At 36.9% G+C, this 11611-nt stretch overlaps 1 protein-coding gene across 4 annotated transcripts; it reads right to left on the reverse strand.

Moving 5' to 3' along the window:
• Positions 1–1371: 1371 nt before the first annotated feature.
• Positions 1372–9863, reverse strand: LDL3 (LSD1-like 3). Of its 4 annotated transcripts, XM_007017643.3 has the most exons (10): positions 9726–9863; positions 7309–9480; positions 6792–6933; positions 6354–6629; positions 4311–6263; positions 4089–4182; positions 3556–3917; positions 2358–3062; positions 2181–2255; positions 1372–2026 (listed from the first exon to the last, which is right to left on the reverse strand). In XM_007017643.3, exons 2-10 carry the CDS (start codon positions 9357–9359, stop codon positions 1961–1963), a joined length of 5724 nt encoding a protein of 1907 aa, XP_007017705.2. In that variant the 5' UTR covers positions 9360–9480; positions 9726–9863; the 3' UTR covers positions 1372–1960. The 4 variants fall into 4 exon arrangements, with proteins under 4 accessions (XP_007017705.2, XP_017981429.1, XP_007017708.2 ...); XM_018125940.2 differs by having other exon boundaries at positions 4311–6629; positions 9739–9863; XM_007017646.3 differs by having other exon boundaries at positions 4311–6629.
• Positions 9864–11611: the final 1748 nt, after the last annotated feature.

The following is an 11611-nucleotide window of genomic DNA, read 5'->3' on the forward strand; positions in this document are numbered from 1 at the left end:
TTTCAGTGTAACAACAATAAGAATAATAATAATAATAATAATAAAACTCATTTTTTTTAAATATTATTTTGGCTCAAAAGGAACATATTATTTTTTGTCATTCCTAAATTTTTCCAAAAGCTGAGTTTTTTTTTATTAAAAGATAATATTATTTGGCTGCAGCTTTGAGCAAAAAACAAATATAAATAAATAACAAACTTTCTCGAGCGTGATAACATTAAAGAAAAACATGTTTGATCTCGAAACAACAACGACGATAGCCCAGCACTTAGGTACCAACATGGTTTCCTTAAGGTGGCCGATCGTTGTTCAAGAGCCAAGTCCCAACATTTTCAGGTACAAACCCCCAACCTCACACCCTTTCCTCCCCACCCCTTTTCTTTTATGAGTGAGCTTTTGCAGGCATACCCTGTCAACGAGCAAGAAGATTAAATGCAAAGCAAGTTTTCAACTAAATAGATCTGGCTCGTAACTGAATGAACAACATGGAAGTTGCAATAGAATCATGATCGATACGGTTTAAACTGTCAGCAATATACATTGAGTACTAAATAGTCATCGCACAAACCTGCCATACCTCAATTAACCCGAGATAAGGGTTTCCATTCTTCAGAAGCAGCAGCCAAGTTCCATGGAATACCAGCATAAATCTCTACTCTACCTTCATACTTGATGGGACTTGCACCATCTTGATAAAGCAGCTGCATCTAGTTCGTTCTATTTCTTATAAATCTTAAAAGCTGATGGGAAATAAGATGCTAAACATTCAAGAACACATAAACATATTCAAGATTCAGCAATATTAATTGGATCTTTGCAAGATTATCATCCAACCTTTGGTCACATGATAGTCTCTAGGCATTAAGAATTCAGTACATAAGGGGCAAAAGAGAGCATACCTCTCATTGATCAGAACCACAACATTTTGCCAACCTGGCATTCCAGAAAGAGGTGTTAGCAATGAAGTGATATCCAAGAAATGAAAAGGAGATGTTCAGCATATAGAGTGTATAAAATGTGACAGCAGCTAGTATTGTGCGGTATGTTCCTCAAACTAGTGTACATAATGATTTGCAATATATCAATGCTAATGCTTTACAAATGCGAAACCATCCAAACAGGACACCAGCAGAGAAGTATCTCACATATCCTTTCAATTTAAATGTTACACAAGAAAGAGCTCAAAGTCTTCAATCATGAAATGAAGGGGGAAAAAAAAACAATCCATGCATAATGATGCCATTTTAATTCCACCCCAACCCCCCAATACTGATGCACACATAAGCAAGACACAGTTTGCAGAAACTGTTCCTCAGATTCATTCTATGCATGTAAAATGTCATTCCTTCAACAAAGATTTGAAGAAAGAAATTGAAGTTAGCAATTGTCGTTCATTTAAAAAATCAGGACAATATTGAAGTATTTCCAGATAGAAGATCTCTGTATGCTTGTCATCACTAAAAGAATACTGAGCTGTACACATCAAAGATGAAAAAAAGGTCCAGTAATGTCTCATCTGTCGGAATCCCAGAATAAAATTTTGGGTCTTGACTACTACCCTTCCAAGTACAACAATGTTAAGCCAATTAATATATGTCATCTTCAACCCCCACAATCCAGATGAGATGGATGAGCCACAACACTTTTATTGAGCCCATTCATAATAAAGAAGCCAATTCAACATCCAAAAACAGCCTCCTCTACCACAGTCCAGTAACAGTTCCAATAAAATTTACAAGAAGGCATCAACTTGAGTGATTTTTGCTTTGAGGGTCAATTGAGATTGTAAAACACTGAATTGTGTTCTTCCATGGACACCTTCTGGATCATGAACTGCAGCTTGTAAAACTCTTAGTGCTGCACCACCAGCATTGAAGGCAGTGAACTCACGCAGAGAGAGGCTTCATTGGTCTTGCAGAGAAGCAGCCAATAAAGTATAACCAATCAATCCTTAACACCATCATGTATTCATGACTGGCTTCATTGCCATATGCCTCTCAATCAATTTGTCCACAAAGGAACGAATCTGCATGTCAAAGGCATCCAAATTAAGTTTGATCAAGAAATCAAAGAACTGGGCTCGAATCCCCCCTTTTCCTAAATCAACAGAAAAAAGGCATATTAACAGGTCCACTAGGTCGACTGGGTAAATAAGGCATGTATACAAACATAATGCATACCTTATTTTTGCGCTTGAAATCAAGAAATTCAGAAATAGCCATGTTTTTCTCTGCATCCGATGCTATCTCCATAACCTGGTAAAGGAACTAAAATGGTAAGACCAGAGTAAAGTAGAGGCAGAAAGGAGGTTGAGAACTAAGGAGTGAAAGACAAGAGGTGGAAGAGAAGACACAAACTTTTGTTGCAGTTTTCTTCATTATCGATTTGTATCCCTCTTTATCAATTTTTCTGGCCTTATAAAGGGGCATTAGCAATGATGCAACATAATCAACAACAGCCTGTTTAATACGATCAGCTCCACGAGGATGATTTTTAAATCGCTCCTTGTTTACTGTAATTTGGGATATGGAGCTCTCATTCGCTCGTCCATCATGCTTCCAGGTGGGTTGCCTTGAACTAGTATATGAATCTTCCTCATCCTTCACATGCATTGTTGGATGGAAGAAGTCTAGATCAGCAGCAGCTGCTTGAGACTGCCATCTGTCAATGGCATGATAATCCTTAATCCCCCCACTACCAGCAGAATCAACCCATGCTTTTGTGAAGATACTGCTGTCCACAGCCAAACTTTCTCCAGAGTGCTCTCTAAGTTTCAAGTGGCTAGCAATCTCATTAGAATGACTCCTCTGAGACAGGTTATCTACTGACATTCTGGAACTGTCAAGGTTAACACATGCAGCAGAGAAATCAACAGACCAGTCCCTAACTCTGCAGTTCCTAGAGTCTATTTCCGATATACAATCTTGTCTTCCCAATACACCACCAGGCCACTTCCTTTCATCCATTTGAGCATATTGCTCCCTTCTCGCAAATTTATGAAAAGAAGGAATCTTGGGAAGCTGCAGCAATTTGTTGCAGTTGGCTTCTGTGGATGCAAGTGCCTACAGAGTACAATAGTTAATCTATTTATAAACACAAGTACATAACCACCGAAGAAGAAAAAACAAGGAAATAATTTTTTTTAGTGAAGAAGAAAAGCAAAAGTATATGAATAATATGTTTGTAGAATGCAGCGTTAGGTAACTCTTTGCATTTTCAAAGTGATATAAAATACTGCCACAAGTTATCCAAATTTGGCCAGTCTATCAACTTGATGAAAAGGAAATAGAAGCATGTCCTTCAATTCTTTCATAGAACAAATGCAATATTCTTAAAACATTATATGAGATGGCTGTTTGTTCAGAAAATAACAGCAAAACAAGGGTTAAGCTCTATAAGTTTTTTGGTCTTGAAGAGAAACAAGGAAAAGCCAGACAACTTTGTCCATAAGCACAAATAAAGCCCTTTACTAGGTAGTATCCAAGTAACAGTTGGTTAAGGACACTGCATCAACATAGATATGCCACTGTAAAAAGGGTAAAAGAAAGAACAAACCTCAGCAGCTGCTTTTGCTGCGGCTCGAGCAGCTGCTTCAGCAGCAAAGGCAGCCTGCTCTTCCTCAGACATTGCTAGGTTGACAGCCTCCACCCTCATTGATTTGCCATTCTCTTTCACATTGATTGGATATTGGCTTCCAGCAGATAAAGGATCCTGCAAGCTTCTTTTATTCTCAAAAGCACCATGATGTGAACGTAGAGGTGGCTTTCCTGAAGCTGCATCTTTAAGGTTTTTTCTCTTTGAAGAAGCTTTAGCCTTACGGAAGACTTCCAGCCACACATTAACCAGCTGGCTTGCTATAGCACGTATGTCACGACTTGTATGTACACAAACTTTTTCCTTCACAGTTTTCCCTATGCCTAAAAATAAATAATAATTAATAAAATGCCATCTTAGCCACCTTTATTCATCACATACTACTTTGTGGAAAAGCCAAGAAAAATGCACATACAAACAAAAAATTCCCACACGCCATGCAAGTACACTATGAATGATAAAAAATATGTGGCACGCATAAAGTAAACCAATACCTGATGAACGAACAGCAACTAGATCAGTTGAAACAAGCACAAGAAGACGAACACAATGGCGCAAGAGTTGAGTCCCGTCTTTCCCCATTGAATCCTATAAATTTCAATTCAACACAAGGAACATCAAAGGCCATTATTTAGTGACACTAAAATAAGCATTACTAGAAGAAAATCCATCTTAGGACTCAAGGGAGGATACTAAATCATGAAAAGCAATAATACCAGCATCCATGAATTGAGTGTGGTAAGCCCTTCCTTTGTCCCAGCAAAGGATTTCAAGGATTCAACTGGAAGACCCAACAACTTTTTGGCCAGATGCAATCGACCTACAGTGGTTTTCACATTAAAGAACATGTCCCGTAGTAAAGCTTCCCTGGTCAAAAGTCGAGCTCGATCCAAAGAGTTTTTGTACAAGACATTAGAAAGTTCAACTGCTTCAAGTCTCTTAATTATGTCCTTAACTTCATCCTTTTCTGATTCTGACTGTCTCTGTGCAGCCTCCATTGCCTCTACTTCAGCTGTATGATCATTTCCAGTAGTGAATATGTCAATTAGTCGTACAGCCTCTCGAAGTCCACTCAACATCGCACCACCAACTGTATCAGGATGCTCCTTGCAGGTGGCTTCTCCGGCAAAAAATAAGCAGTTCTCAACCGGCCTTCCCAACATATCATAGTCTTCTCCAGATGCTCCAATGGCAACATAGGAGTAAGCACCATAGCTGAAAGGATCCCTGCCCCAATCAGTCACTACTGAGGCAACTGGATCAGGAACTGAAGCCTCTCCAAAAAGTTTACGGAGAGCAATTACTGCATGGTTTACATGATCTGATGAGCTCATACTTTGACCATCAATAGCTGCCTTACCAGCCACTAAGGCTATAAGAACAGGAGCCCCAACAGTTTTTCTGACATTCCAAAACATAAAGCAATGGCCCCTCCTGTCAGTTTCCTCAGCAGTCACTCCAAAGTAATCCACAGTATCATCCCAAAACACCTCTGGGAATTCCAAGACAACTTTATTAAGAACTCCAAATCCAAGCCGCTGTATGGAAGAATGTTTCCATTGGGGCAATGAAGGAGAAAACTTTATGGCTCCTGCTTTCAAGCAACCAAGTGGCACAGTAATAAGCACAGCATCTCCTGAAAACTCACTGCCATTCAAAGTGGAAACTTTGACCTGCCTATGTTGACTATCATCAGTTCCAGAATCCTTTGGGCTGTATGAAATATTTGTGACTACATGGTTCAAGTGGAGGAGAAGTCCCTCTGCAAGAGACTCAACCACTGTGCTGTAACCCCCTTTAATCATACAATGGGGTCCTCCAAATCCGCCATAAACATCATCTTGATTCCAGTGGGGAAGAGACACTTCCTTAAGCGAAGCAGCACAACCATACTCCAAATGGGCATAGTGCCAATTCATAACCCTTCTCTCAAGAGAACTCAAAATCTCCTCTTTAGAACACTTTTCTTCAGGAAAATTTCCAATGACATTGCTTGCTTTGGAATCATAGAAAGCTTCCACAGAAGAATGTGATTCTGTTTCTTCAATATCTGCTCCTATTTCTGCCATGCGATGCCTTTTTAGGGCATATTCTAAACCATCCTCAAGAGACATTCTCATTGCTTTTTCACCTTTTTGAGCAACAAGAAATACCATGTCATCAAGAAGAGTGTTGTATTCAGCTTCCAGAGCATCGTCCAGATCTGCAGGAACCTTTTGACCAGTTACAATGTCATACAGAGGACAGGAACTATTCAACACAGTCAACTCTAGCCCCAACTGTGCACAAACCAATGATGAAGGATCTGGTCTTCTATTAGTGGAAACGTCAGCCTCAACTCCTGTAATAATGCTAGCCCCAAGATCCACAGGTACGGAAAGAGAAGAGCAATCTGTATGAACACGACCTCCTATCCTATTCCTAGCCTCAAGTACAACTACTGAAAATCCATGACGTTGCAAGTGGCGTGCAGCAGTCAATCCAGCAGGACCAGCTCCAACAACTATGATTTTCTTTCTGACCTCTGAATCACCCTTCAAGTGATCATTCCAGTAAGGATTATCATAAGCAGCAGATTGAACATATTGTGAGTCATTCCTTTCTTCCGGAGTTACTACAGGGGCAATTCCCATGTCAACTACATCACAAGATAGATCAGCACCTGGAACCTGCAAATTAATCAATCCAGGGTTTAGTTTTACATCAATGCTGTCATTTTGCTGGCAATTATCACTTAGGCATTCTTCTTGTATTTTTACATTAGGTAATTCTGGTGTGATCGAATCAACCGATACTTCACATAATTTGGCTTCAGATGCCAGGTTTTGATCATCAACTCTAACACCACTCTTTGCCTCTGCAGGAGCTTCAGTTGTCTTGACCTGACCAAGGATAAAGGCAACTCCATCCTCTGAATCAGCAATGGAGGCCCCAGAACTACCCTCAAAATTTTCTTCCTCTAGAAGTTTATAGTTATGCTTCGCGTTAAGTTCTGCCTTCTCTTTCTTGGAAGCAATTCCGAAGTTTATATAACCCTGCAAAAAGGAGGTTAGCATTTGATTTTCTTCAACACTTCAAGATCAACATTAAATTTACCCCAAAGGTACTAAAAGATGAGAAATTACAAAAAATAAGAAATTTTATCCATCAAAAAACATATATAACAGATTCTGACTCATTAAAGAGTAAACACTTACACTCTGATCAAGAAATGCATATATCTCCCTAATGAGGGAAGCCCGGGCTGGTTCAGCCTCTGAAGGAGTATCAGTCACACCACAGTCAACAAGAGGCAAAATACGAGTAACATCTTTACTCCAAAGACCTAAGATATGATTCCTGCAGCACCGAGCGATTAAATTCCATTGAAGAAATCAGAGCTTTTTAAAATAGAAAAATCAGAGGGTAACACATTGGGAACTGGCAATTAGATCCACTCCTATAAAAGAAAGAGACCAGAATAGGAATCCTTGAATATACAAGTAAATTATATGAATAATTCCATGTTATAGGCCCAATCACAAATCATAAAAATAAAAAGTTTCCATAAAAGATGTCACGTGGTGCACAAGGTCTCGACAGTAATTAATTCGCTATAGTTTAAAATTAAAAAAAAAAAAAAGATGGGAGCACAAAACAGGAGCCCATACTCACAGAATAATTCATAATAATAACTATAACTAAACAAAATTATAAAAAAAAAAAATCACAAACCTGCATTCCAAATATTCCTGTAGCCCACCTCTACGCTTCAAGACCTCCTTAAATTTGATCTTCTCAACTGGACCCACTGCACGAGCTTTCAGTCCAGCTGACACTGCAGCCTCATCAAACTTCTCTCTTGCTCTAAAGGAACGATCACTGTCTACAAACTGCTGACTTCCAAAAAACCCTTGCTCACTTATCAAATTCTCCCAATCGGCGTCCCCTTCATAAGCCATATCTCCATGCCTACGCTTTTTAATATTGCGCCCAGCACGCTGGATAGCTGATGACTTACTGTCTTTGATTTCAGAACTAGGCAGAGAGACCACATCTTCATGGCAACTTTCATTTTCATCAGGTGTTAAGGATGTAGGAGAATCTCCATCAGCCTCTTCATTGACGGAAAAACAATCATGGCTGGGAACACAGGCCCCATGGGATGCATCTTCAGATGGTTGATGCAAAGCAGAGTTGCACCTCCTAATGGAGGCAACAAGTTCATTGGGATGAACATGGGTTTCTAAAGACTTTTCCTCAGCACAAGTATTTGGACCGTCACTGCAAGTCTCTTCCATCTTCAGTGAATCAACAGCAGATAGAGACAGGTTAAGTTGAATTTGTTGTGAACCTTCCTGATATTGGTTGAAAACATAGCCACTTTCCAATTTTGCAGTCTCTTCACATGCATTTTCATAAGACTTGTTTAACAACTCATCATTAGAGTTTTCTTCGCCAATTGAATAAATCTCTGGATCTGCACTCAAAATATATTTGTTTGAAATGTCCATAGACTGTGGAACCAAACCTCCAGCACTAGATCCATGGATTTCTTCCATCAGGTTTGACGAAGAAAGAGAGTTGGCCATTTCCACTACACAGGGCACTAAACTGCCTGTTTTGGCTGTAGATTGAAGTTCTAATCCATCCTTTAAACCTTCACTTTCTGGTTTACCTCTCTGGTCAACTGCTGAACAATTGTCCCTGAGCTGAATATTGGAATGCCGATTTCCATCCTTTTCACAAACTTTAGGTGACCTGCATGGATCTTCAATGGGTCCTTTTTGGGCATTTAAGTCACATGGCTCCAAAATGGTCTCTTGTTGACACACACCATCATCAAATCTTTGATTCACTGCTGTGTTGCATTCTTTGGATGTCGAATGCCACAAGCTTGTACCAGAAACTGAAAGAGAACTGTCATCACACTTTCTGCTGGGGTTCTTTGAAACAAAAGCATGATGGGTAGCCTTGCAATTCTGTTTCAAACACGAATTTGGGAGAGACTTCCTTTGTGAACCAGATTGCACCCTCTGAAAAAAGGTTGACAAGGACTCTTCCAACTTCTCATCCAAAGGCTGATCTGAAGCTTCCCCAGGCCACAAGCCTCCCTCATTATGATCTTCCTCAACCTGAGATTCCAACCCTTCTGAATCATCATCATCCCCAGTGGCCTTTGCTTTCGAATCAAACTTGCCTCTCCTTACTTTCCCTGTACTCTTTCTTTCAACTCCTTTATCAGTAACCACATTAGATCTGTCTTCACCAATATCCTGACCTTTCTCCACAGTCTTCAACTCAGAATTTCCATCCAAAACCCCATCATCCTCCACAGACTCATTCAAAGCATAACCCCTTCCCCTCATTGTTCCAGGTTCAATATCTTTCTTGGGACACTTCAACTTCTTCCTAAAGCTCGCCAAGGTATCATTCATTTCCCCCAAATCCTCCTCAGCCTCACCCAAAATTTTATGTGCCTTAACTTCAACCTTGTGGCACTTCTCAACACTGCCCTCCAATCCAGCCTTAATCTTTTTAGGATTCTTAGGTTTCCTTAACTTCAACAAAGATCCAATGGGCTCATCATCACCCGAATCAAAACCAACCTCCACCGGCGTAACCTTTACTCTTTTCTTAGGCCCCCCACCACTATCCATTTTCTTGTTCCTAGGTTTCAATGAGTGCTGTAATGAATCCTTTTCTAACCCTAGCTCAACTTTATTCCCCATATCAAATTGCAATTCTGGACCTGCCTTGGAATTTGAACCATCGTCACTTTCCATCTCTCAATTACCACAAAACCAAAGCTCATAATTTCAAGCAAAGATTCCCTCCTTCAAGCAACTAAAGCCATATCCAACAAATTCAGAGCGAAAACCAAATGTTCCAACGCTTTGTCAAATCCTAAAACATTCAACCAAAAAAAATTATATTCACAGTTAAAAATATACAGAGTTTCTCACAATTAATGAGTTTTCCACAATCTATCGTCAATGCATTAGTTCTACTCTCTCTAGTGCATGGAATCCAATGAGGAAATAAGATTTCGAAAATACAAACAAAAAACCTAGGGTTTTTAAGAGAATTAGTGAGGCCTAGGGAAAGAGATAAAGATAGAGAGAGAGATAGAGATAGAGAACAAACCAGACCTGAGGGACGAACCTCGAAAGCAGTGAAAACGGTGGCGTTAATGGAATTTGACGATAGTGAGAGGCGCACGTTAGCGTCTTTGTTTTCTGGCGTTAGAGAAGCTCACGCCCTGTATATTGCGCTGCGACCACGGTGTAATGAAAAAAAAAAATTAAATGGAAAAAGTTTAAATAATAGATCTATTTATTCTCATGAGGAAATAAAATTTAAATAGGAAATAACGAACCTTTACAAATTAGGCCTCGAGGGAGTGCCCCCTTCCATTTTTTTCGCTCCACGCCAATTATTTCTGCTGGATGGAGCCAACTCACTTTGGTTTTGCAAATTTGATCTCAATGTGTAGACATACCCCAAAATTCTAAGTGACGACTTTAATTTAAATAAAAAATTATAATATTTAAATTTCAATAGGGGTTAGAAAAATCAATTAAAATTAATTGATTTGATTCAGTTAATTTCGTTAAAATAGTTAATTCTATTATAATGGTTAGTTATCTTTGTTAAATCAGATATGTTCGATTTAAAAAATTTACAATGAATTAACTAAATTAACAAATTTTATATTTATTATTTTAATAAGGTAAATGGTAAATGTATTTCATTTGTAGAGATTTTTCATAATTAGGTATAAATAAAGTATTAACATTTTATAAAAGAAATGAAAAGTATCACATAATAAGTTTTTTTTTAATTTTAAATTTCATTTATTTATTTTGATATATATAAATATATAATCCACGTAGATGTTTAACTTCTCAATGCAACAAGAAAAAAACAATTTATAATTATTAAAACATTAATATCAATATATCACTTATATAATCATATGAAATACTTACAAAAATTAAATATAATGCAAAACTAATATTCATATAATTATTTTCTTCATTTTTTTATCAAAACTTAGTTATTTACAAATTATCTCACTTATTTATTAAAAGATGTGAAAGATTTTTTATTAAATAACAAAAATTACAAAGCATTTATATAAAACCTAAATAAGTAATTAATTAGTTTAAAATTATTTATTTAATTTTTATTATCTCTCGATCTTTTAAATTAAGTTTACTAGATGATTTTAATCTCATGTTAAGAATTATGGTTTTAAATCAGTATACCAAATAAGATCTATAATTAGATAATTTAATAATTTTTATAAATCTTATATATCTTGTATTTATAATAGTATTAATTTTTTGTTTGATTTAAATATTAAATTAATATGCACATGTGACATTTAATATGTTTTGTTCTTTTTCATTATTTAAAAAACTATTTTGCTTTTATTCGTGAACATCAACTTCTTATATTTCCACCTTTCTCTTTCTCATTTCATACATATGCCATTCAATGGCATTGATTTGGCAACTACCTTAATTTGTCAACTACTTTAAAGGAAAACAAAATATTAGTAACAAATTACCTAATTAAGAAAATATTACTAATATAAGAGAAAATTATTGGATTCTTTCCAAAAAAAGATTATCTATAACATATATATAAAGAATACCAAAAAGGTTTCTTCATTTAATCACGTGAAGGGTATAAAAAATAAAAAAAAATAAAAAAACAAATAGAAAGAGACTCGCGTGCAACGCACGGCCATAGTCTAATATTAATCATAGAAAAGAGATAATGTCAAAAAATTTTCATAGTAAGTTATTAAGTGAAATGAAAATTTTAGTAAATTTTTAAAAATAAAATTATTTCTATAAAGTCGATTAAAATCAAATTAATTGATTTGTTTTAGTATATAAATCTTGATGTCCATGATTTTATGTTTTATATTTTATGGTGTTTAAACGTTGGATCACTTACCAACATAAAAAATAAAATACTTAAAAAATAAATTTTATTTATTTATCAAACTTAGTTTTTTGGGCCA

The sequence above is a fragment of the Theobroma cacao genome, chromosome 8 (genome assembly GCF_053813885.1).
Source record: "Theobroma cacao isolate CCN51 chromosome 8, ASM5381388v1, whole genome shotgun sequence".
NCBI lineage: Eukaryota > Viridiplantae > Streptophyta > Magnoliopsida > Malvales > Malvaceae > Theobroma > Theobroma cacao.

Coding starts and splice junctions, on each gene's coding strand:
- LDL3 (XM_018125940.2), bottom strand. CDS start 9,359: ATGGAAAGTGACGATGGTTCAAATTCCAAGGCAGGTCCAGAATTGCAA. Junction 3,918..4,088: donor AGTTGCTGTTCGTTCATCAG/GTATTGGTTTAC, acceptor ATTTATTTTTAG/GCATAGGGAAAACTGTGAAG. Junction 2,256..2,357: donor TGAAGAAAACTGCAACAAAA/GTTTGTGTCTTC, acceptor TTCCTTTACCAG/GTTATGGAGATAGCATCGGA.